The sequence below is a fragment of the Boleophthalmus pectinirostris genome, unplaced genomic scaffold (assembly GCF_026225935.1).
Source record: "Boleophthalmus pectinirostris isolate CB_2022bp ecotype Guang Dong unplaced genomic scaffold, ASM2622593v1 HiC_scaffold_13, whole genome shotgun sequence".
NCBI classification, from domain to species: domain Eukaryota; kingdom Metazoa; phylum Chordata; class Actinopteri; order Gobiiformes; family Gobiidae; genus Boleophthalmus; species Boleophthalmus pectinirostris.
In genome coordinates, this window is record NW_026571036.1 from 18,885,895 (window position 1) to 18,913,207 (window position 27,313).

Here is a 27,313-nt window from a genome sequence, read left to right on the forward strand (position 1 = left end):
TATGGGACCTTTAAGTACTTGAGTACTAGTAGTTTTCCCAAATACTTTTTTACTCTAACTTGAGTAATCTTTTGGACCACCTCTGACTGGTTTAGACTTGCTGATTTGACAAGAGAAATAGAATGAAACTGTAAGCATGTACACTTGCTGTACTGGTGACAGGCCTCATGACATTAAATGTTAATGTTGTGGGGTTCTTTCACACATTTAGTCCTTTTATGTTGGCTTTATGTTCTTCCCCAACTTTTGAGACAATATAAAACATCCCACTTAGGCAAAACAAAGGTCACATCACTCCCTGAAACAGCACTATAGGTCTTTACTGTCACAGAGGCTCTGGGTAAACCCCATACATTCATGCGTCACTCAGCCAAACACAGCCCACTGCTTTGTGTGAGTTTACAAGAAGTGACTGCTGCGTCTCCCCCTCTCTCGGCCCACGGCCTACAACGTAAACCTCACCAAAAACTACTACTGAGGAAACAGGAAGTTAGTCTGGTGTCACCGCGAGGAAAAATTTGTCTTCCTGTTTATCAAGCAACATGATAAAAGCAAAACCACTGAATGTTGACTTTAAAGTGCTACAAGGAAAGACGTCTTGTCTATTTTTTGGACATATGACTTCCTACCACACTGGCTTTTAAGTCAATCAAGTTACAATGAACAGCAGCTCTGGAAAATACTAACAAGACTAGATCAGGGGTCAGTAGTAGTATAAACATTTAGTAAGCTAATGTGGTGAGATTTTTTGAACAAAACAAAGTGGTAGTTGATGTATTGTAAAAGTTGTAGTCATCATCTCTGCCTCTCTGGCATGCTAAAGAGGGATGCCCACACGTGCTAATTTATTCCTGTAGCTTTTGCAAACTTAGAACAGCGTCCAAGTGACAGCAGAAGCCATGACACATCGCCACATGGTCAGGTAGAGTAATTATAGTGCAATAGTATTTCTACTGGTTTCACAATTGTATCAGGAACATAATGTATTTAGAGTAGTGATGTTTTAAGTCTTACCAAATGTAAGCTGTCCGCTTTCTGAGTTTGCCTCATCCTGCTTTTCTGTGCAGCAATTCGGTTCTTTTCTCGCCGCATCACCTTCTTAACATCATCTGAGGAGCCCTGAAAAACAATAAAACAACAAAAAAAGATGTTTATTTAAATTATTAAATCTATTTACTATGTATGGCAGGTCTTAGGTGAGAGGTGCAAATCTGTATCACTGTAGATTGACAAGGAAGGGCTGGGTTTCGAAGTGGTTGAGTCATTGGTAACGAACCTATAACTTCCTAACGGTTTCATTATATGGTATCTAAATAAGTAAGCCATTCAAAAGTGCTGTGTCAGTTATACTGTACATACATCAAAGACACTTATTGATGTCAAGAACAAAACAAAAGCATCGCTTGAATGATGCTCTGAAAAAAATCATCAGAATGAATGAATTATCTAACTTTCTATTGGTTAAATCAACAATTTTACTGTGCACTGCTGCTGTTATTTTGGGGTATACACAAATAAACTGAATTGAGTAGTTAGTGAGAATTTTCAATGCCATTTTCTGTTGTGGACATATTACTGTACGCACATGCAAGCTCGACACAATTTGTTCCTGACACTTGCCCAGTCATTCACAGTTTGCGCCCTCAAAACAGACAATGGATTCACTTTGGCTGGGCATGAGATGAATCGTGCAATTCACAAAAGCCTACACATTGGTTGAGTAATACCTACAGCCCAAGTGTGCAAATAAAACAGTCATAACATGTGACAGCTGGTAGAAATGAACAACCCAATGTATGTGTAAAAGTGTATGTAAAATCAATATATAAATGGTTAAAATAATATACGCAGATATCAGACTCACGGCTCGACTTGCAGGGGATGGAGACTTGTAGCTTGTGTCGTTGCTATCGGAGCCCTGTGCCATCGCCAGCCCTCAAGCTCTCGTCCTCTTCACACTTCTGCTTTATCTGCGCAAGAGAGAAAGTAGCTCAAAGGGTTTTGCTGGGGCTGAATGACTCTCCTTTAGTCTCCTCTCTGCCTTTCTGTGCCTCCCCCTCTCTCACTCTCACTCTCTCTCTCCTCCTGTCTATCTCTCTATCTTTTTGTACATGCCTAGTAAGTTTTGATGCAACTTCTGGTAAAGGGGGAAAAAAAAGTTGCGTTACCTTGGAAGTCACATGTTTAGTGGAAAGTCAGCCCCTGAGTGGTAATCTGGTAAACTCCAGTGAAGTAACATATTGGTTAACAGGTATTGGGTTGGTTTTGTTAGTAGTAGGCAAAGCTATCTAAAAAGTACATTTCATTTCATCTTTTCACCTAGTATCATGGGCATTCCCTCTTCCTCTTTCAACTGTCATGATTGTTTCGGCCTAATCCCCAAGAGAGACCATCCCAAAACTCCACATATTTTACTTAATTGTTTAGAAAAGTGTTAGGTAATTTCCAGTGTAATTTTTTTATTTGGCAACACAATAGGGTCAATGTAATTTTGTATTTAGCAACACAATAGCGGCAGTAGCAGTAGTAGTAACATGTGAATAAAATATTCCATTCTTTCAAAATTATTTAGAGAACATTTAGAATACTACATCTGATTATAGAGCCTGTAGAATATGATTAGTTTGTTTGTCCCCATCGCGAGGTAGCATTTGGTGTTGCAAGATTATCGCATGAAAAAATAAATAAAAAATCAGGACCAAAACAGCTTTGCTTGGCTGAACAACCCACCCACACAAAAACATGTTCTCCCATTGCAGGAATTTTGAAAGGCAAGGGCAGGCGGTTCCAAGACTTGGCATTTACCAGCGTCCAAATGAGTTGATACTGTAAAGAGAGAGAGAAAACTGGTAAGAAAGGACATGATAAAACAAAAAAGAACTGTTTGGACAAAGTGTTCCTCTAGTCAGGATCAGTGAAGATAAAATAATACAATCTGTCCCTTTGATACTATATGTATAAAATCACATTTATCACATTAATTAAGACTTTGTTTGGTGGGATTGTGGCTGTCATAAATATTAATCATATATTTTGGCTGCATCAGTTAGTCTAAGTGTAAGTGTAAGTGTAAGTTTGTGAAGTAAAGTGGAAAAAGAATATGAAGGAAGGCTGTGTTCTAGAAAGGAGAATCCCTCTTCAGATACAGGCCTCTACAAAGTTCAAATCTAGGTTCAAATCGGTTCTGTTTTAGGGTGTGTTTTCACTTGTCTTTGCTGTGTTCTACTTTGGGCCCAGTTTAGTCCAGATGGTAGACGTGGTTTGGTTCTGTTCTAGTCCTGGTCTAGCCCAGGCGTAGTTCTGAAATTAGTCCCAGTTTAGTCCCATTTTAATATGGTCTATGTTCAAGTGTGAACAGACAATTAATTTACTGTAGGATACATATGACTGAAAGGATTTTATTTATCGCTCTTCTCTTTGACGAGAGATAAGACGCATAAGACTTATGCGTATCAGTTTTTGAGACTGATACGCATAATGACATACAGTGAACATCCAAGGCAAAGCAATAACACTTTTGCGGAGAAGCAGCTGGCGAACCCTCCACCAAAAAAATTAGATTACATAGTGCACCTACCTTTAAACTGCAATCTAAACGCGTAAAAGGGCAAAAGGGCTTGAACTTTAAACACTCTCGCTCCATAGTATGATTTTTTTTTTTTTTTCAATGACTGAATTCACAGAAAATAATAATTTTGCGTTGTTGTTGTTGTCAGAATTTTGTCATGAAAAGTTTAGTTATGAGTAGAATGGATGAGGGCATGAGTTAACTAGGCGGCGATAGTTTTTTCAGGGCAAATTATTTAACACCAATGCGCATGCGCTCAAATGGGTTTCCATGGAAATGGACAGACTCCACGAGCAGATAATTTCTTATAGCATTCATTTTTTATCTGTGTACCTTTCTAACCTAGGTCTGTACTACACTGAGTAAATATTACCTTAAATATTAAAATTTAGGGTGTAATGCAACTAGTAATATAATTAGCATAATTTTACTATTCAGCTAATGATTATTGATTTTTTAAGACAAGAGTTTCTTTGTATACGAACATAGCATTATGACTTCTGAATTCTTTTGAGTAAAAATACAGTCATTGTAAGATTGTTTAGTCAATCTGTCTCTTGGCCCTGGCAAATGGTGTTAGTGTTCAGAGAAAGCTACACCACTCATCATTGTTTCCCCTCATATTTTACATTTCCTTCAGCTGTTTAAAAAAAATGACTAAAAGACAATACAGACTTTAGTAGAATCACTGACAACTTGTCAGTGTGACACATTTTTAATAGTTTTAGGACATGAACTTGCTCATGAAAACACATAAAAAAATCATCCCAATAGAATAAAACAATAAAGAACATTAAATCCAGAAGAGTCTATTTGTCCTCTTCATTCTCTGGTGATTAACTGAAAAGGAAGGAAAGTTTAGTACACAGTTCTATGATGTTTGACAATTAGTTACACAAGTGTCTACCTGGACTGAGCTTTGGTCCACTTCAGTGCGTGTCTTGGTGGTACAGATGTGGTGGGATGGTAGAATGAACATCCAACTCGTTTACACTGTGCAGCAAAGCGACATGGCTGCAAAAGAGTAAAGACATTAGTATTTAGAATAAAGAACCAGTGCACATTAATGTACCATAATCCTAACTTCTACCTTTGGGTGATAAAATGGACAGTCCATTTTCTTACAGTCAGGGAAAAAGCGACACACAGTAGTAGTCTGCATTGGTGCTACTGAGAACATAGAGTGAAATTAGTTAGAACTGAGGGCAATGGCAAAATGCACAAAGTACAAAAGTTTTTAAAAAGCTGTGTAAATGAACCTGGTCTTGGTGGAGGATTAGAAGTACTTCTTCGACTGACGTGAGTGAAAGGACAGTCGGGCTTTGTACACCTGGCGTCATATTTACAATTTGGATGGATGAAAAGGCATTTATCTCCAAATTTACAGTTGGGAAAGGTCCTATAGAAAAAAATAGCCACATAAAATATGAACAACATTCATGAATAGATATGGCAACAAATGTAGTAAACTCTTACTTGCACTGAGATGTAGGGTGATGGTAGGGACACTCATCTCCACTTTTACAGGCTGGCCAGAACTTGCAGCGTTCCAAAACCTTTTGTCTTTTAGTTGGGATGTTCTCTGTGTCCATTTCTTCATAATCCATCATTTCATCTTACAAAAAAAAAAAGAAAAAAAGATGAATACACATGTAAATAATTAACGATAGTACAAACATATCACAGTTGGCATTAGAACTGCCCGACCGCTGTCAAGTCTGTCCATCATGCCATCCCCACTGGTTGCATATATTGCATATAAAGGTTTCCAACTGCTGTCGCCGAGGCTAGTCAGCAATTTTGGTTTTAAAGTTATTAATACTGCTATACAAATTGTGGTCCAGTAATGCTAAACCAAATTAATTTCATAACCTTAATCCACTATGAAGACAAAGTTAAGAATTACACAGCAACCATAAGCGCCACTAAATGCTGTCCACCCAGACAAAGTGGCCAATGTTCTAGATTTATGTTATGCAGTAAATTAAACTAACAATCATCATATTTTGTCCATGTGATGGCAGAAAAGCAGTGAAAGTTGGGAACTGTCTGATGGCAAAGCTGCATACAAAACACTCATGATGATGTTGCTATAATACCATCAATCAGCACGTTTCCTTGCAGTCTCTGAAGGACACTGACTGAGGGGTGACTGTTGCTCTCAATGATTCCTTCCCTTGGAGGAGGTCTCACATCATCCATGTCCATTTCGAAGCCGGTGAAGTTTCCCACTGGACTGGGCACGCCATCCAGAGTAACTATAAACTTTGGACTCGCAGATTCCCCTGACTCCTTACTATGAAACAACAACAATTTAAATCAAAAATTGCATATAAGGCAATGTTGTCAAAACCAAATATAAGGCATGATACCTGGATTGGACGGTGCGGGACACAGCCGAGATGTCCTGCAGAGGTCTGACAGCTGACTGCTCTTCTAGTTGTGGTCTACTCATTATAAAAGAACGCGTATCAGGGCCTGCAGATAATTTTAATTTGAGAACATATAACATGTTAAAACCATTAATGAAGTAATTAAACATACTTATTTTTGAAATATAAATCATTTTTAAAAGTATGTACCGTGTTCGCTTTGCTCCTGTGTTTCACCACCCTCTCTAGAATCCATTTGCAGACGTAATGCTAAGGGTTTAGGGGGAGCTGAAGGAAAAGAAACATGTTTATTCATGAATAACCATGAACCAAGAAACAAAAAATGTTTGAAAAAAATCTAAGAACACACCAGTTCTAGACTGAGGTAGTTCAGTGGAAGCATAGGCCCGTGGGGCTAAACTGTGGAGATGTTCCTGGACCAACTGGATAGCTGCCGTCATCTCCTCACTAGTGGACAAACGAGTCCGAGGGGCAACAGGAACAGTCTGTCGCTGAGGGACTGTTTAGATAAATAAAAAGTATGAGAAAAGGACAACACTGTCACAGTTATATCTAGAGTATGAGAAAACACACTTGGGGGGTATGCTGTGGTTTTTGTGATGGAATCTTGGGCTTCTGATATGGCCTTGAGAATCAGATTCCTATTTGCTTGCTTAGCTGGTGGTAGTGACGGTCTGAAAAACAAATGTATAAACTTTAGAACAAACTTAAACACGGGTGAGGCAAATACATTATGTGAACAGATGACCAACTTGCGCTCTGCTTTGGAGGGAAGGGACACACGACTAGACAGTCCTCTGCTACCATAGTTTGTGTCATCATCTTCAACATCATCACTGTCCTCGTCCGTTCTGCTCACCCGCACTACTGAGCTTGCAACTGGAGCTTTACGCTTACGTGATTCTTCTGGCTAAACAAAAACAGTTAGCACCTTTCTTATGTCATTTACATTTCAAAGTAGATTAAACACCTTATTGGCAGTGCTTCTGGATGACCGGCTGCCCCTGCTCTCCACATGCCTGGAGTACGATTCTGCAGAGCTTACTGAGGTCAACTTGCTTTGACTTGGTCTGTAGATTTCAATACTAGGTCTGCTTGATGAACTGCGTGTCCGACTAGAACTTGTTCCTGTTTCTACATGATTTTCTGAAATCAGGTCATCATCCATGTCTGGTTTAATGTCAATAACCGCTTCAGAGGGAACCGACTCCACAAGAGGCTTCACCGCCGATGTTAGCCTCGATGAAGAGCCCCTCCTTATGAAACAGAGATTATGTTTTTGTTGTTGCTTCAGAGAGACAGTAGCACTAAACAGTCTATTTATTTACCTATTTTCATATGCAGAACTGGACACTCGTGCCTCCGATCGAGAACTGGAAACTGTCAACTGTTTGGATTCCTCAAATCTGCTTCCTTCAGAAGAGCGTCTTCTACCCGCAGACGTGCCACCATCTGACTCTAGTTGATTTTTTGAAGATCCAGGCTCTGAAATACAAAGAGTAAAGTTCATCGTATTAAAAAGAAATTGCAACTGTACAACTGGATAACAACATTGGCAATCTAACTGACTTACCAACTGCGACTGATCTTAACTTCTCCAGAACACCATGTAACCTACAAGAGGACAGGTCACGTCAGATACAGTACAAATGTGCACTGCTATTAGGTTGATGATGAACAATGTAACGCTGAGCACGCCTCATACCAGGCTGTGAACTTAATGGTGTTGCTTCCCAAAAACAGGGACAAGTCGTCAGCCATCTGTTGGGATGTTTTCTTATTCGCTACCATCACCATAATGTAGTCAGGAAGCTCTTCATCTACAAGTGTGGCACAAAAACACAAATAAGAGAAATCTATGTACTTACCTTAAGTAAGTTAAGTTATATTCACTAAACAACATAGAAGGCGATGGTACTCACCGATATAGGCACCGAGCTCCTGCAGCTTGCCCTTGATAGCTGCCTGCAAAGCAAGTGTGTAATTTGATACAAGTTAGCAGCTGCAAAAACAAGAACCAACACGCTATTGTATGATAAGTGTAAATAGTAAAATTTGGTTTACATAAAAAAAATAATAATAATAAAATCACGAAATCTTAAACAGATTAAACTAATAGCCTTTTTAATCTGAACAAAGACCCAATAATTCGTATTCTACAAGATAAAACAGGCTAGCATACAGCGAAAATACACAGCGCCGATGTTTGCAGGGGATAATGGCGCATATAAACATGCTACTCACTCTTATTTTCTTGCTGATCTCTGTTCCGATCTCCATCTTACTAATAAAAACAAACAAAGCAACAAACTATTTTTAAAATTTAACACTTTTTTGATTTGCTCAACCCTCAGCAACCAAAGAACAGTCACGTGACTAAAGGTAAGGAAACCGGGTAGAGACATTCTTCCTCCTGAAATCTTATTGTATTTATTAAAAAAATAAAAATAAAAAAATAAAAAATACAGTTTTGTTTGTACATAATGGGCTCTACAAAAGAAAAAAAAGAGGCAATTTTACCCAAGGTTTGTTATAGTGTTTAACCACGCAGGATATTGATTATTAATCCACACTAGATGGCGCCAAAGACTAGGCCGAGAAAGACGTCCTTACACTCGAAAGAAATGTCTGTAATGCATAAAATTCCAAAAGTATAAAACATACATCAAATTATATGACCTATTTTGCCTAGACTGATTTTCTTTTGTACACAATCTGGGCTCATTGGACTTTGTGCCTATTTTATAAATCTTATTCTAACAATTAAACACTGATTTGAAATGTAGTTGATGGTATATAATGTAGCATGAGTTAGCTTGTTTGATTTTGAAATAGCCAATTATTCAAAATTCTACTAAGTAGACCTACATTTATGTCCTGTTTTGCAGTTTTACAGTACCAGCCAAACAATCATGGGAAGGAGCTTCTGTCTAGACAAGTGTCTGAGCCAACTCTTCATTTTCCTTGGCTCAAACACTTTATGGGTGATGCTTTGTTCAGTGTTTATTAATGATTAAGCCTGTGTATTGTCAAATATTAGCTTCATAAATTCTAAAGCTGGCATATCATATCATACCATACCCTAGGGTTTCAGTATAGCTACAAATTTAGACTAGAACATGTTTTGAAGCAGTGCCCTTAATTAAACAAAGATCTTTGCAATTTGTTGTTTTGCAGACATTATTATTGATATCATTTGACTTCTGTTTTATAAAATCACAACTAATTGTCAAGAGAAAAGTCTAATCTTGAAGCATGAAAATGTCATCTGAAAAGACATTAGCAAAGACTGTCACCTCTGTCATGGCTATTGTGTGACCAGCACTGACTGCTTTACCCACACTGACTGCTTTACCCACGAGCACTGCTCAGACACACAACTTCCCCTTTCTTTTAAATGAGTCACATGCTGAGAAACTTTGCTGTTCAGCTGATGCAGCGTGTTCATATTGTCTATTTTTGACCTCAAGCCTCATACTGCCATGCTTCTGTGGTGTACATCTGAAAGAGACAGTAATACCTGTAGTGTCACATTACACTGTGGATGAGTCCAAATCTTTCCCTGAGGTCCAAAAAGGGAGCCAAAAAAATGCACAAAAAGGCCCTTACAAAGACATGCACAAGAAGATAATTCATTGCACCTGCTCTGACAATGTCCAGTAACCCAATCCTCACTTTCCTGGAGAAGATAACACCTGCGTGAAGAGGCTTCAGCAGCTGGTGAGGCAGAAAGGAAGGAAGGAAGATCGATTCACTCACAAGTCCCTCAGTGGAACAGTGCAGTAATTACAAATAACTGTGGTGGAATTTAACATCATCACTTACCTGGAGTCCGCCACTTGCTTGCCTCCATTCTGATGTTAAAGGTGTACTGTAACAGTTTGGTTGAGTGTTTGTCACCTGCTTGTTTCTATGGATATGACAATGGTTGGCCTAGAATATTCCACATATGACATTAAACAGCTCTACCCTACATATTTAAAACTACAGATGGTTTTATAGCTCAAAATACCTAGAAAAACAGGCATTCCTATTGTGAGCGGAGTTGCCTCTCCACAGATCTGAGCTGTAGCTTGGTATGGTTTGGTCTACATGATGATAAAAAGGTTTAATACCATATGTGAAACACTCCAGACAAAACAATAACGTATCTATGACAGACCCTCCACCAAAAAGTTACATGCTGTCAAAGGAATGTTCCTCAGTATGGTATTAAACTAGTTTGGCTTGGTTATGTTCAATTACATGTGTTTTTGATGCTGAAAATACAGTAAAAATATATACTTTCTGTGATCAGGTTCGCCTTTTCACAGATCTGACCTGAAACTTGGCCTGGTGGAGTTTTGTGCCATGCCATTAGACAATTAAGCAAAGCAAAAACATCGCCATGGAGACATAGTGCACTTTTAAAGAGGACTCACATTTTATTGAATCAATCATGTTAATTAGAACCAGAAATATGATCTTGTTATTCTGAATTTGGTGTGTTTTTATGGAACAAATGTCTTTATTTCCCTAACCAGCTACATATGTGAAGGCAACATGAATTTAATGTTTTGCCAAAGAACACAATGACAACCAGAGTCGAACAATGAACCGTCCAGTAACTCTTAAACCACTGCGTAAATCATTTGCTACTACATTTGCATGTTTACTCCACTGAATTATTTTGATTTTTTGCACCATTCAGGGTGAAATCAGGACAATTAACTGAGCGAAGACAGTGCTAACCTGTTAATTCATATGGTTAAAGTTGACCAATATTTGTAACAGTGAGTATGTGGTCCCTTGTTAAATTTACAGCTGCAGTAATAGTTACAATAGCAAGATGTTGAGGTCACAGTACGCTCAGAGCTGCATGGCTGGAAGCATTTTCACCTCATTAATATTGAATGAGACAGTCACATATTAAAATGATTCAGGCAATTATGGGAGCTAAAAACTGTCCTTGGAGTTTTACAACAGCAGGAGACATTTTACACCGCTCAAGTAGCTCCTTCATTAGAACAGTTTTGACCTTGACAGATTTTAATTTAGCCCATTAATCAGCATTCATAAAAGCTGTTTAAATAAGACTTTAACATCTTGATCAGATAGCAGAAGAATTATGAGGTGAGATTTTTGGTACTGAGCCTGTCAGGAAATTTCAAGTCCATCCAGAGTTTAGCTCCCTATGGCATGTTGAGATCCAAGTGGTTTTAGAGGCAAAAATGTTGGCTACACAGATTTCAGTTTTTAGAAGCAATAATTACTTTGGGGTTTGTAGGTCTAAGGTAAGATCATATTTGAAATCAAAATACTTGTTCATGTGAAATTTAGCTATTTGACCCATAAGCCTATTCTTTCAGCAATCAAAAATCAGCCAGATCATTCCCTGAGTTCTACTTATGTTTACTTATGTTGAAATTAAGTTCAACATAAGTACATTGAGAGTAAAAAGTAAAAGTATTTTGCACATATTTTGAGGTTTAAGGCTTCAAATGTAGTGATTTTGATAAAGATTTGTGCTGACTTTTGTTCAGTAGTAATCAGTCACTTCTTTTAGCTGTTTTTATTTGTATATATTTGTTTGCTCAAATCATGAAAGTGTAAAAAATACACTGTCAGCCTTTTCAACAAGCCTGAGACAATAATAAAAATACTTTTACTCTTCAGTCCAGTTCAACAATGTATTGGAATAGAAGGTATGGATGCATAGTCTCAAATATAGTAAAGTAAAAGTAAGAAATATCCACTTTCAAATGTACTTAAGTAAGGTACAGATACTTAAAATAGCATATAAAGTATAGTACTTTACTACTTTTACTTCGTTACATTCCATCACTGATTATTACATATGAAAGAATTACATGTTAAAGACTTTTCTGTATACTTAAAGTACTTTTCAATTTAAAGTGCATGTTGAGTTATTCTAAAACAAAGTTTCTTTTCAAACTTGAGTTAATGTAAAAATAATCCCACAACAGCCTGGCCCTTGGCGTCGACAGCTTCAGTTTGTGGCCATTCACGACCCAGCTTGTTAAAGAACTCTTTTTTTCTTGGCACGTCTCCTCGAACAACCTTCACTGATTAGAACTGCAGCTGTTTGGCCACAGCAAGTGCATTTCCACATTCAAATTGACAACATATGTAGAGCTCCTTTGTCTGATTTTCTGCTTTCTTTCAATTGTGTCTAAAGATACTGTCATTTGGTTCCTTGATAAACAAAATTACAGATGAATTCCACAATATTGTTGAGAGAGAGAGAGAGAGAGAGAGAGAGAGAGAGAGAGAGAGAGAGAGAGAGAGAGAGAGAGAGAGAGAGAGATACATTATTGATCCAATTGAATCAAGTTTTGGTTCAGTAACATTTACACTGCCCTGTCAGTGACCTTTGTGTCTTCGTTAAAGGTCTCAGTGCAGTTTACCAGGAGGACTGGTCACGTTGTTCAGCAGATCTGTGTCAGGGGCAGTTTGAGGAGAGCCAGCCAAAAGTGTCCCTGTGTCCTGCAGCATCACAGTGGTGTCCAGGGGGTGCCAGGTCAACACAACAGGAAAGGCCTCACTCTCACTCCACTCTATTGTTTCAGCCAGTGATGAAATGGTTCATTCTGTCTAAGTATTTCCTTTGGAAGATCTCATAGTATTTCCTCTGAAGGTTTTCTGCCACATTTGCAACTACATATGGTGTAAATAGTCTGTAGCATCTTGAATTTCAAACATTCAAACGTTATGATTATTCTGGAAAAACTATTGCATCTTGTGATTATCACTGACCTTTTCCAACAAAGAATCTCACTTTTTTTTGTATTATTAAGGCTAGCTCAGTCTTTACTGAGGTGACAGAGGGGAGCTGATGCTTGTCATTGTGGAACTGAAAGCCTGAATGTAATAAGTGATTATGCATGGGGCAAGCTGTGTGCAATGTTTAGCCTTAATTAAAAGTGTTAGCGGGATGCCGAATTGAGCTTTTATCAGTGGACCAGAGCTGCAAGAAGATCCACAATGAGGATCCCCACTGAGCACATGTCTAATAATTATCATATGATTTCACATGCACCAGTAATCCTATTCTTCATTTACTGTGAGAGATCACAGGGCACAAAGCTAGCATCACATTCATAGAACATAATTATTTTGGTTAATACCTTTGGCACAATGTTCTCTGTAGGGTGGCTGTGTGATATAGACAATAATAAGTTTTGAATTTGACCTATATGGCTGCATTTATAACTTGGGTACATACAGTACATTGCATTTGAGTAGAAATGCTTGATTGGCACCTAAAATATGATTGTGTCATGTTTTTGCCCTGTGCTAGTTCATCATTTTGTCTATTACTTTTGGAATGGTCTAATTGTTCTTAAAGGCTATTATTAGGCTATTTTCTGATGTTACAATGTTGTTTCCTCATCCCAACCATACCTGGAGTTGTATTTTGTTTGTTCATTCACATGTAAGGAGTCATATTTAGGAGTTCTTCTCTAAACTGAAATGATGTGTGAAGATGTCATGTTGTAATACAGGAAGTACTCCAATAAGTTTTTAAATTCGTTGCACATTCACTAGGATCATAAGGTAAAAGGAAGCTGTTAACTTGAAAACTACCGCTTCAGGAAATCACAGGGTGGAGTGGAGCATTTTGAGTTTTGGAGATGTAGACAGACTAATAATAAAGAATTATTCAGATGTGTGTGAATGAAACAAAACACAACTCTGGGTATGTTTTTGATGAGGTAACAACATAATTACATGGCTTAAAGCTCACAAGAATCAATTTTGTGTAATAATGGAACCTTTAAAAAATAAATACTGAGGTGGTGTGCTTGTTGACATGTGCATTAACAGTGTTGAAAATTCAGGTTTGATTAACAGGAGAGAGATGATCACAATTCAAACATTTTAATCATAGCATCGTCACTAGGTCTATTATGAGGAGGCAGTTAAAGCTTTGTCAATATAGTTTAGAGCTAGCACAGATTAGGCACATGGCTCAGTTTTGCATTATATTACCAGACTGTACAGGCACCCACATGTAGGACTTTTCCCGCCAACAGGAAGTACAGATCGAAGAAGGCGGGGTGTGTGAAGTTTCTGTGTGTGTGGTGACTCACAGATACAAGCTTGCACAACTTCCTAAACCACAATTTCGTTTCTTAAGCTCATATCACAAAGAAGTACTCACGGTTTGTTTTGCAAGTGTGAAATTTGTTAACAGATATTTTGGGCTGCTCACAGATAATCATTGGGGTAAGGTATGCTACTACTGTTGCTATGACAACAAATGGCGAGAATGACCTGGTTATGAAATAATAGCAGTGTGTACTTTGTCTTGTGGGATTAAATGCCTCACATGTGCCTTACACGCAGATGTGAATCAGCAGAAAGAGCCTATGATGTAAAACACTGGACTGTGTGGGAAATAAAGTGCATGTGTACAGTGCAGTATTGGAGAACACCTGCAAAGATGAGGGGTCAGCAAGTTCAGGCCCAGGGCAAGATCTCATGCGGGCCTCACATCTACTAAAGTACTTTAATACTGACAAGGTAGCAATGGAAAGTAGACCTGTCACATTAACTACTATATCAACTTATCCTTCTGGTCAGTATTTATAGTGTGTACAATTTCTTTGCACTACTGGGAAATTTGGGGGTATTTTTTGATAATATGATAAGAGCTAGAAAAGGTTGAATTAATAACTTCCCATGACTCATTACAGATGCAAACTAAGTACTATAGTATTTCATTCTGTTGTTTATTTATAGCAGTTCATGATTTTTTTAACAATATTGCATGTTTGTGGTTGAAATCTGCTTTAAGATTATTGTGTCAGTGGCTTAAATGAATTGCATTATTATCATTTATTGTCTATATTTACTTCAGCAATATATCACACTACACAATTTGTTATCATGACAGTCTTAGTGGGAAGCATGACTGTAAACAACACATATGTAAAAATCTATTGTATAGTTCTAATTCAACAGAAATGAAGTAGTTTTATATGTTAAACAACATATAGGAAGGGCAGTTGGACCATCTCTCAAATCTGCTCAATTAACATGTAAATATACAGAGGGTTGAATACCCATAAAAGACATAAAAGAATTCTTCAGATCTAAATGTTGGTTAGTAAATATGGTATTGACTTACACTGGTTTTAAATGTACATGTCTCACCACTTGTTGAAAAATGTTGTAAAACCACTGAGGAAGCCACAGATGTTGACTTTCATTTTTGTGCTCTTGAGCTTGACCTTTGAACCTGTCCCCTAAATTCATCTGTCAACACCACTCTCTGTGTCCACCATCATCGGACCACCACTATCTACAGCTTATACCCCCCAAAACAGAGCAACTCTATCTTTACTTATTTTACGATAAGAGAACAAAATACTTTTCTTGTCACACTCTCACTATAATCCTTGTAATTCAAAAAGGCAGCTGTTAAAAGCACACATAACTTCACATAGAAAAAATCCTTAAGTATAAGTTTTCAGTTGCTGATTTAAGCCAGTCTTTCAGCACTTGCTTTGGCCTTTAGCCCCCATAAGCCTCCAGCTATAATTATCTACACTGCTCAGAGAATGGAGAGGGCCTTGGGTTTCCAGATTAATTACATTTTAAGTTCAGAGCTGGTGTGGCTGCTTGAAAAGAGCTGTCGGCCACATTACACCTGATGCTTGTGAGGAAGAGGAGGGACAAAGAAGACTGTGCAGTTTGCAGAAGCACTGTGAAAGAAGGGGAAATGAGAGAACAATTATAATTAGGGTGTATTTTTTTGTTTTTGACTTTGTACAATAACATTTTTGTAACACATATTTGACTAAATAAAGATTGAAATATAGTAACTGAAGGCTTCTAGATGGTAAATGTTTACAACTGAATAAATTACTAATTGTTTAGTCTATTTCTCCATTTTGATTTAAGAATACCACGGTCTTTGTGATCAAATGTCTTTTCACATATATTTTAGAGTTAGATCATGTAATTTGGTTCCTTGATAAACCCAGATAATGAACCAGATAATCAAAAGATGATTACAGTTATTTTAATAGCTGACAAGTCACATACAAGTAACTTCATGTCACTTTGTATTACAGACCTACTTGTTTGTTCACAAAAAAGACCCTTTATTTTGCCAAATTGACTATTGTGAGTCCATGTTAGAATGTTATTACCTCATCAAAGACATACCTGGAGTTGTATTTTGTTTCATTCACACATTGTTGAATAATCCTTTATTATAAGTTTGTCTACATCTTCTAAGATCAAAATTCCACCTGTTCCACCTTTTGCTCAGCAGATATTGGCAGTTCCAAGGCTGAAATTATCCAAATGATTCTAGTGAAGGTGTAAGGAGTTTACAAACACAGTGTAGTGTCTGTTTAAGAGAAGAACTCATTCTAAATATGCAGGGTGTTTGATTGAAACAAAACACTATATTTGTGATGAGGAAACAACATTATAACATAGATCAGATAATAGTGTAATAATGGCCCTTTAAGCATTTTGGTAATGTTAGGCCTGCTTATACAAAGATTGCCTTTCATAACAAAGAAATAGGCTAAGTAGTAGAATGAATATATGCTTTTTCTTTTTTCTTTGTTCTTTTTTTTTTTTAATTTTCCAATGTTTCCGAATGATGTTTCTTGTGTGCACTGTCTTGCATACCCCACTTAACTACATTCATCCTAATGCTTTATGCTCTATCCTTGAGCACTGCTTTTCAAGTACTGTACTGGGTGACATACATTAAGAAAGAACGCTTGTGTAGTAGTAGGTAATTTCAACACCTCATGTGCACCAATGCATTGTTGATTCTGAGCTCCCTGTGTGTACTTTGGCTGTGTACATTACCATTTATCCATTCACGCTCTATGAACACTCGGCCTGTTTCTCTAGGGAATTCACTGCACACAGCTCCGGAGCGGGTCACGGCTCTTTCTCCTGCTGTCACACATTAGCAGGTAATTACAGACCACTGCTGCAGCCATAGGGAACATGTCTGAACACGCCACATGTACTATAGTACGCTCATGATAACAAGAGGGTCTCACATGAAGAGAGGGGAGAGCACATACATCTATACTGTCTGTGTGCATGTATGTGTGTTTATATCAGAGAACACTATACTATGCTCATGATAACAAAGAGGATCTAAGATGAAGAGAGGGTGAGCACATACAGTGCTGCCGGTGTACATATGTGTGTTTATCTTAAAGTACACAGTTGTCCTCTATATGAGCTGTAAGAACCTAAGGGCTTTCAGTCAACCTAGACTTTTTAAACAGGACAAAAGAGGTTACTTGAGGTGATAAAAAAACAAAAAAAACAAAAAACAGCCAAACATGGAAAATAATGAAAATCTGATCCTATTTTTGTTTTGTTCATTTATTAAAAATACAATACAATAATACTGAAATGAATAATTTTGTTAATATTCTGGTAGTATTTAGATAGAAAAGACAAAAATTGCAAACAGCCTTTATAGAACTTCAAATTATGTGGCTTGGATTTTCATCTAACAGTAGGTGAGTCAACATAGTTTGTATGTTCTTTTAGTTTCTTCCAAGCTCTCCGAAATCTCAAGGTCAAGGCTTAAGATCTGGGGGTGGGCACCTGACAGGTCAGATGTGTCAAATGCAGAGGAGAAAAAAATCACTATGATTCATTTAAATGCTTAAATTTAAAACCAAGCCTTATATAAAACAATAAGAAAGCATCTGTAGCATATAGGTACTTATCGGAATACGTCATTTGGGGTCTATATAATGGTCGTATACATTCCACACTATATAGAGGGTCTCCATTGATCCACGGTGTAGATTGGTGCTCATGTTTCACAATAGAATGACCTCAGATTTCTGCTGGTGGGCTTTGGTGCAGGGCTTTGTCAGTGCTATAGTTCTCATGGAGGGTAAGAGGAGAAGTGTTGTTTGATAGAGCCTCAGACTTGCACACACAGTTCTGATCATGTTTCCTTTTGTGTGCCAAACCAGAGGATTACTCACTGCACCATATGACCAGATTGAGAGCTGTTATACTGCTCTCTTTGTCTGCGTGCACTTCAGTGGAGGAGCCCACTAGTTTACATCGCGTCTTGGTTAGAATGGGTGTATAATTATATTCTTTTTCATTTTTGTGATGACCTTTAGTTACTGTCATGTGGTGGTACAATTGCAAGGGTTATATGTCTGAAACAAAGTCAACCCATTTTAAAGGTACACTGTGTAACATTTCAAGTTGAGGATCTACTACCTACTTACTACTTTGCTTAGAATGTTCCACACTATAGATTAATCAGATCTGTGGAGAGTTTCTCCTATTCACAGAAGGAATTATTGTATTTTTGAGCAATAGAAACACCAGTAATGACTAAATGCTTGATGAATATGTTTAATGTCGTACCACCAAACATTTCAGGCAAAGCAATAACAGCTCCATGGAGACAAGCAGGTAGAGGGCCTCCACCAGGAAAGTTGAGCAGTGCACCTTTAATAAAAACAAGATAAATAATAACACATACCAATATAACTGGCTCGGACCAAGAGGTAGCACTCAGACATGTGCAGGTGCTAAATCCACAATGATCTCATACCACCTTGAAAAAGCTCGACCTGGATTTGTCTCTGAAGCTAAGTAGGGTTGGGCCTGGTTTGTACTTGGAAGGGAGACCGCTGAGAATACTGTAGTAGAGTACCAGTGGCTCTTGTTTTATGTTATTTAATACTGTAAGTCTTCTTTGGCTCTTGTTGTTTCTTATGATACTTTATCTTCACTAGTATTCGTGTGTGTGTGTGTGTGTGTGTATATGCGTGTGTGTGTGTGTGTGTGTGTGTGTGTGTGTGTGTGTGTGTGTGTGTGTGTGTGTGTGTGTGTGTGTGTGTGTGTGTGTGTGTGTGTGTGTGTGTGTGTGTGTGTGTGTGTGTGTGTGGTGCAGCTTTACCTCTGTCAGTCTGCCCCAGGGCAGCTACAGAAGTGCTTACCACCACCACCATCACCATGTATAAATGAATGAATAGAGCAATATAAAAAGTTTTTGAGTGTCCAAAATATTTGTATTATTTGGCACTCTTTCTAATTACCAATCTAATAAAAGTACCTATGCCACATGTAATGTAGATTTGATTGAAATACAGTAAATGTCTGTGTATCCCCACCAGGACTTAACACCTGGGGGACAAGGTCTTCTCCGCTGCTGCTGCTGCTGCTGCTTCCCTCTGGAATTCCCTGCTCAAACGCATTATGACACTCACCCACACTCTCTATGTTTAAAAACACACTGAAAACCAATTTCTTTAAAACCATTTTCCATGAACTTTTTTGTTTCTTCTGTTTGTCTCTTTCGTCTTTCAGTACCTTGAAAAGTGCCCCACAAGTGTTATGTATTATAATTATTAAATGAAACAACATAGTGTGTGCCCTGTCTACACCCTTACACACGATACGATCACACAGTTGGTCCTTATAGAGAGAGGAGTGACTCAGAGGATCCATGGGAAGTCTTCTTTGCCTCTGATCCTCGTCTGGGGAACAAGGAGCTCACTCGCCCTATTGTGCTTCTGCTTCCTACTCAGGAAAGAACTGTCAGAGCACATTCACTGTATCTGAGCCCGTCTCTCAGCGCTGCGCCACAGGGCGGGGGGGGGGCAGGGGCAGAGGAGTCCAGAGGGACTAACAATACACTATAAGGCCGTATACCTGAACTCTGCTGTGGATGAATGAAAGGCGGCTCTGTCACAGTCTGCAGGTCCACACTGATGGCCGGATAAAAAACAATAGTGACCTGTAACTTTATACCAAAACGCTTTGTGCTTTTGGCGGCACTAAAAACAGGAAATTTGACAATATGAGCCCCTGGAGGTTGTGTTTTTTATTCTATACACTTTCATTACATTGGTGAAATCTTGTGACAGTGTTAAACTCATTCACTTTACACATGCAGTTGGGAAATGTGTATTATGTGAATGCATGAGGATTTACTTTGTTTACAATTGTTTTCAAAAACATCTGTTCTTACAAAATAAACAAAAAATATAAAATATAGTTTAAAATAAACTACATCAGTTTTGAACATTTTCAGTATACATACTTCAATATATCAATAAAAAGCACAACACCGCCATTTTCTATTGTATTATGTTTCTGGTATGATCGTCATTTGGTCAAACAGAAAAAAAATATTTGTTGCAATATCTGCAAAGGTAAAAAAAAAAACAAAAAAACAAAACTGTTTTTTCATATCCAGTATTGATAGAAAGAACCCAACATTCAGAACAAATATTTTAAGCTGCCCTCTCCCTGTGTGTCATGCAGTTTGACCTTGATGTGCAGAGTAGTTAAAGAATAGAAACTGAAGAGAGAAAGACATTTTTTAATTTTTTAAATTTTTTTTATACAAAAGCACAGTTGAACTTTACCGCAGCAATTTATAGATGTTTGGTCTAAAAAAAACTCTTACATCGATTTGGAAAATGGTTACAGACTACAAAAGGAGAAATATCAGATATTAGCTTAAACTGAAATCCATTTAGGACCATCTCTAGGTTGAATAATTTTTGGGGTCCAGTACTCTCATCTGTGAGGGGTGGGGAGGATGAGAACAGAAAGAAATTTTTCACATAACATATTTGTGACATATGTACATTATACCAATACCAATTTAGCAATCAAAAAAATCTCTGTTCTAATTTTTCAAAGCATCATAAACTGGCCCGGCGTAATGAGAAGGTCAGTGGATCACTTCTGTGCTTTTGTAGATAGTCTGATCCTGCTTTCATCCAGCCTCTACAATAATGTGTCAGAGAAGCAGCTCCCATCTTCTCACTAAATCCCACATGACAGGACTGCTGAGAAAGCTCAAGTGCTGCTACCCGCCTCTCTCTCTCTCTCTCTCTCTCTCTCTCTCTCTCTCTCTCTCCCCCTCTTTCTCCCTATCTCTCTCAGTCCACACGGCAACACGGACTACAGCTCCACCAATCAGAGCGCTCCAAAGGTGACAGGCCCGGGCCAGGTCTGCCTTTGCTCCCTGTCGCTATGGCTGCTGCTGTGGTTGTGGCGTTTTGTTTTGGTTCTGAGATCGACAGGCTGACAAGGAAGCTTCGCTTCATAAAAGCTCTGACACGCCATGCTGTCTTTGAGTAATACAAATATTCTCAGGAATGTTTAGATAGAGTTTAATGGTTTTGGAAATACTTGTTTTAATCTATCATTTACATATTTTAAAGAATAGCAGTTTGTTTACACACCTGTTATCTCTGAGGCCTGTCTGTCTCCTCCATTTATCTCTTAACCATAAGCAAATACAACTTGATGGCAGTGACAACATTGCAATGTTTGATTATGAATTTGATAGGCACGAAATATGACATAATTAGACCACAAACTGTGAATTGTTGATATAGTTAATGTTTCTACAGCTCACCTAAAACTATTAAGTGCTCCAGGACTACAATATTATAAAATTTTTATAGACTGTCTAACGAAAAGAGTAAACAATATTTGAATATGTATGACCTTAGAATGAAATGTTCCCCAGTATGACATTAAAGATTTATCTTCATGGATACATAAGCAGGTGATGTCACAAGACCAAGTTACAGGTCAAATCTGTGGAGAGTCGAACCTGATTAATATTGCATGTTATCAAAGGAACTGAGTAAAAAACTGCTTTAATTGAATAAACACAAGTTACTGTAGTTAGGGTTAATGCCATAGTGTGGAACATTCCAGACAATGCCACTGCAATGCTGCAGGACACAGATGAGAGACACTTTTGCTCTTCTCAAACTGCCCAGACACAGACCTGCTGACCCTACCTGACCAATCCTACTGTTAAACTGCACTGAGACCTTTGACTGAGACACAAAAGTGACTGAGAAGCGCAGTGGCAACGTTTGCTGTATCAGAACTTGAAATTCAACAAAGAATCTTTCTCGCTGTCTTGACCCCCACCACAAAAAAAGTTTCAAAATGTACCTTTAACAATAGCATGTGTTGAATAATCCACACATCTTGACTCAGGAGTGTGTACATAGCATAGTTACCCCAAAACAACCCATAACCTACTTCTTCCATATTACAAATAACAAGTTATCTAAGGTGAATTGTCGATGAAATTGTAACATTTTATACCATATGTTTTAATCGGCACTCTTCACTGTTTATACTCGAGTGTAATTGTCCCATTGTCTGGTTGTACTGTGGGGTAGATAAGGTCTGAGGCAGTGATGTCTTTGAAAAGCAGTCACAAAGGATTTATTGTGAGTGTGTCCTGGAGTGACCCCTCTCTCCTCTCTCTTCTGTCTGCTGTGAGGAACTGTGCAGCCTGTTGGACTCCATCTGGAGCTTGGATTGGCTCTGGTTGGTCCGTGCCAAAAACAATACTCTTTGCCTATGTGGCCTATCTATTCTGCTGGCACCTCTCCTGTCCTATCACATCCTCGCATCGGTCATGTGTAGTCCCAATGAGAAGAAAGTGTCCAAACACCAAAAAGACATGGATAGCCAGTTTATTTTGTCCATTAAACTTTCTTTGTCCGAGTTTGTCCATGCTAAAAAGAGGTGTGAATGAAGTCATTACAACAATAGCCAAATTCAAGTTTACACAAATGTCATTTTCACACTCTTCAGAACTTGTGAGTGATTTGGGAATAAGCTTGACAAAAGTTTAACCACACAAACTTCCAACAATTAAACTATACGTCTTATTTAGCTGTTGTTTGCCTCAAAAGTTTTCTTCTTTCCAGGATATTTAATGTACATTGTTATCTGTTTGCTTTTCAAAGTTATATTGTAGGTGTGCATAATGTTTTTAATGCTGTACCTTAGCTGACCCCATCTGTCTTGGATGTGTTGAGCAGCCTGCATTGTTCTCTGTGGTCTGATCAGAGATATGTGCATTTTTCCCATAACATTGAAAACAAATACATGAAATTACTTCTAAACAGAACTTGATAAAGATAAGACCCCTATTTTAGATGGCCCATTTACTTAATAGATTGACTGTTTTGACTTTTTAAATATTGCCATTATGTACCAAGATAATATGTATGCATGTATGTATGTAGTATGTATCTATGTATTCTGGAGTCTAATTAGATGATTAGTTTGTCCTTTAGCTATTTGACATTAACTATAAGACACCTCCATGTTTCAATATTCATTTATACAGTCCCTTTAAATACAGAATCAAAACAATACAAATCACTGAAGCAGGCATGGGACAATACTTATATTTTGTATCACAAAATAATTTGGATTAAAGATAATGTGACATAATTATAATTGTAATATTATGAATGAATAAATAAAGATTGTACTTTGTTATAAGTGAAAACAAGAACATCTAGAAAAGAACATCATGCATGAAAAGCTTTTTGTCTTCATAGTCTGGTGGTATTATGGCAGTTATCTTTGTTGGCAATTATCACTATTATACAAAATGTACCACAAATGATTATTGTCTACCCTTTTCAAACATATTTTTGTTTGTCGTCCCATCCCTACTCAGAAGTATATCCTGTGGTGTCCTGGCATAACCCCTCCTTCTGTTCACCATTGGTATGGGCAGATACATTGTACTGCTGGTGTATGCACTCAGATCTATAAGGGCCACGTCACACAAATGTAAACATATGAGTCCAGTCTGGGGTTGGACTGTGTAGGAGGACTGTGAGGATAAATCATGTCAGCTGCTGTCCTTAGCTCCACCACAACAACCACACAGGGACAATGGAATCAGGAGAATTGACAGAACATGAACTAGAAATGTAAAGATATGTGGTTGGTTTTTCATGGCTGAAGCCAATACGGACATTCTCAGTAGTGTTTTAGGTTGATATCAAAAGCCAATTTAGAGGAGACAAATGTGAAATGTTTGGTGCTCTTTCATAATTAGCTTACTTACAGTTGTATATTGACTGATCCAGCATGTTTGAGAAATCCATATTGTGTATTCAAGGCTTGAAGGGTCAGACAATTTGTTTTCATCTATCCTCTATCCCGGCTGTTACAGAATAAAATGAAGAAGCCTGAGAGCCGTGAGAAGAAATATGCATTCTAACACAGTTTATTTACTACAAGTACAGGGACCTGGGAGTCATGACCTGGAGACATGAACCCTCAAAATAATTGTGATAGCACTGTTCATTCAAGTCTAGCCCACTTAAGTCTCTATATGCTTTCATTGTAGGGAGTATTATACCACTGAGGGCAAAGGCCAAAGATGGCAGTGTGGACCCGGCACAGTACAGAAATGCAATTTCTCTATCAACCACCCACTGCTCTGCTCTTAAAAAATCAAAATAAAATGCTGCTTGTTACACTGAAATTTCACTATGAAGTGGCGAGGCTTATTAATTCAACACTTTTGAATAAGAAGTCACTGGACCTGTCTCTCTTATTATAGGCCTAATATTGAATTTTGCATGTGAATTAATGATTTATTTTTGAAAGAGTTTAAGATTGAATACCCCAAAAAGCATCTAACAAGGATTCAGTTTTGTGTGAAAAGCTAAAATCTCATGCCTGCAATTTTTATATGGACTAAAGACAGTCATCAAGGTGCTTAAAAGGGAGTTTGTATATCACATAATAAACTTACACGACTGCGTACATCACCCGAGGACACTAAATCTTGTGTTTAATCTCCTGCTGCTGAAACAGGTTGCTGTTATTGAGGTGGAAATCTGACACGTGCTCCATGGACACATTTGGCTGTTAACTGTATATTTAGCTTGCATTGCTCAGCTGGGCCCTCATTCCTGCTCTCAGCTGACAGGACTATCCAAACATCGCTCCATATTTCCCACGCTCCCTCTGCTCCACACTTGTCCCCAACAGTTTACAACGACAGGTGCGTGTTTCACTATGACCTTGACTCATTATACCATTCTCCATGTTTGATTAAGCTAGTCTATTTATTCCAAGCAGAGATAGTTTAAATATTAATGGTCCAATATTACGCTACTGACATTTTAAAATACATATTTTAATATATATTTACACATCAATGCACCTGAAATTGTGTTTTGTTTAAAATGTATCTGTATAAGTTATCCTGCAAATTTGTGTTTTCTCTCTGCCCACACATTTGCTCTTACTACATGGTATCATTAGGTGAAACAGGAAGTGGACGACAGTAGTTCAGTTGGCAGAGTGTTTGCTTTCTGATCTGATGGTTGGCAGTTCAAACATCAACTCACAACGCAAACATCATTGGTAAAGCAGTCAAATCCACTGAGTCACAGGTTGGTGGTGTGATTCCAGCTTCCACAGATGAATGATGTTGGGTCCTTGGGCAAGACACTTAACCCACCACGCCCTGTGTCTTGCCTTTTCTGGCTGAGGGATTGCCACTGTTTGTTTTTTTTAATGGAGATGTTATTGCTTTTCTTAGAATGATCCACAGTAATGTATATATTCACTACTAGTTCCATGCATCTTTTCAGACACACTCTAATCAATTCAGGTCAAAAAATGGCTTATACACCCGACCAGCACCTGCACTGGCTAATGTTTTTACTCTCTTTTATGTTATGAGTTGATATGAAGCAGAAATGAACTGGATAATGAAAATAATATTAGATTTTTTTCTTCACTACTTTCACTGCTGCTTTGTTTTTGGAAGCAATCCAATTTGGCAGCATCAGCACCTGAGGCAAGATACTGGAAAGAACAGCAGATTTAACATAATCCAGAAGAGCAAAGGCTGCCATCAGTGCTGCTAAAATACACTGAAAAAATATGATGATAATTTATACTAAATGTAGGCAATGATCTGCTTTTTCATGCATTTGACCCCTTTAAACAAAATACCATATTATAATACCCTGTAGAATAGTATAACTAATTAGAAACATTACAATTATCATATTAAAAAAACACATAAATGATTTGTGGTGAATTAGATGAACCCTCAAGCTCATTCATTATTTATCAGCTCTCTTTAGCAGTCTGACCCACATATAAACACCACAAACCTTTTCTCTCACTGAAAGTTTTGACCCCCTGACCCCTGCCAGAGTTTGCCTTGACCCCTGCACAAGTGGTGTCCCTCTGCCCCCCCAAGACTGTAGGGGGCGGCGTGCCTGGCATAGCTACAGCGTGGGGTTGTTTATGGAGCGAGGTGTGCCAGCGGAGCACATGAGCGGGCTGGCAGCTGCTTTGTAAATCTGTCTGTTAAGATGATACTCAGCACTGGCACAGCGGCTTGTGGGCTGGAGAGGGAGAAGGGGAGCACCCAAGGGAGAAACTAGAGGTGAGAATGTGCCTCGTGTGTGCGTGTGGGGCTGGCCCGGTGTTGATGATGTATAAAGAGTATCCAGTGCGGAGCAATGTGGATACATGGGATGCCTGATGAGGTATGCCCTGTATGCAGAACGAGGGGCATGTCAATTCATGTATTAGTGTTATTTACTATGGAAACCAAACAAGGCTTTATCAGATGTGGACCCTTGTAGGATTTATAAACAGGATTTAAAATAATGGTGTAACAATTAATTTACTGTACTTCTACTTAGTAACAGTGTTAAACTATACAATCATTAGTTAACGTTTTGTTCATTATAAACCCCAGTATTGATCTAAAACAGCAGTTCATTGGCTTCCTGCAAAATTGAAGCTTGACCTCTTTACAGTGAAGTTTCACCGTACAGAGCAGCAGATTTTCTTTTCTTTCCTTTTCTTTTCTTTTTAATTGAAAAGGACTATGCCTCATTTTGGAAGCCAGTTCTAACCTATAAATGTAAATGTTTTTGAATAATTGCAAGTAAATACTGAGATGTGGGCGGGGATAGGGGTAGATGAAAACAGACATTTTCTGAGAGCCCGAGCCAGTACAATACAGGATTACTCAAACATATGTGAATACACTGAGGGAGCACCAGTGTAACATAACTCATAAAAATTGCTCTTACATAACATGTCCACTTTAACATTACTTTATTATCCCCAAATGTGTACTCTCAAAACAAAACAAGATGGATCCTAAAAAGTATTCTTGTCATTGACTAGTAGCCTCTTTGACATTGACCAGTCCATGACACAGACTGTATAATGTAAAAGGAAGCCTGTGAGAAACAATGCGGGACATACAGACCATTAAAATGCAGTTTGTAATACAGTGATAAGCCTCTATGGCACGCTGCTATTTTGGGACAAGTGGGCTTTGGGAATAACAGGATATCCCTGTGTGTTTGTGTAGCTGCTCTGAGCACATCCAGGACCAGTTGCAGACCTGATATTGTCTGTCACCAACACAGTTTGTGCTTTTGGCTTTTCTTTATAGTGATTTGTGGTTTGATGCATGTTTTTGCCACTGGGTTGAGATGTGGGTCAGGTCAAGGGTCATGGAGGCCACAACCAGGGT

General features: G+C 38.2%; 1 protein-coding gene across 1 annotated transcript; it reads right to left on the minus strand.

Moving 5' to 3' along the window:
* Nucleotides 1-4,240: 4,240 nt before the first annotated feature.
* On the minus strand, nt 4,241-8,359 carry zc3h14 (zinc finger CCCH-type containing 14). Its single transcript, XM_055149389.1, has 17 exons — nt 8,206-8,359; nt 7,884-7,926; nt 7,667-7,781; nt 7,535-7,575; nt 7,290-7,446; nt 6,932-7,217; nt 6,714-6,871; nt 6,535-6,635; nt 6,311-6,460; nt 6,151-6,228; nt 5,941-6,046; nt 5,668-5,864; nt 5,045-5,183; nt 4,828-4,967; nt 4,659-4,738; nt 4,476-4,582; nt 4,241-4,408 (listed from the first exon to the last, which is right to left on the minus strand). The coding sequence occupies exons 1-17, from the start codon at nt 8,239-8,241 to the stop codon at nt 4,405-4,407; spliced, it is 1,938 nt and encodes a 645-aa protein (XP_055005364.1). The 5' UTR covers nt 8,242-8,359; the 3' UTR covers nt 4,241-4,404.
* Nucleotides 8,360-27,313: the final 18,954 nt, after the last annotated feature.

What these genes read in the sequence shown, in the direction of transcription:
- zc3h14 (XM_055149389.1), bottom strand. Translation starts at nt 8,241, where the DNA reads ATGGAGATCGGAACAGAGATCAGCAAGAAAATAAGA. An exon ending in GTTAAGATCAGTCGCAGTTG is followed by an intron (nt 7,447 to 7,534) that starts GTAAGTCAGTTA and finishes TTTGTATTTCAG; the next exon opens with AGCCTGGATCTTCAAAAAAT. An exon ending in TAATCCTCCACCAAGACCAG is followed by an intron (nt 4,739 to 4,827) that starts GTTCATTTACAC and finishes CTATGTTCTCAG; the next exon opens with TAGCACCAATGCAGACTACT.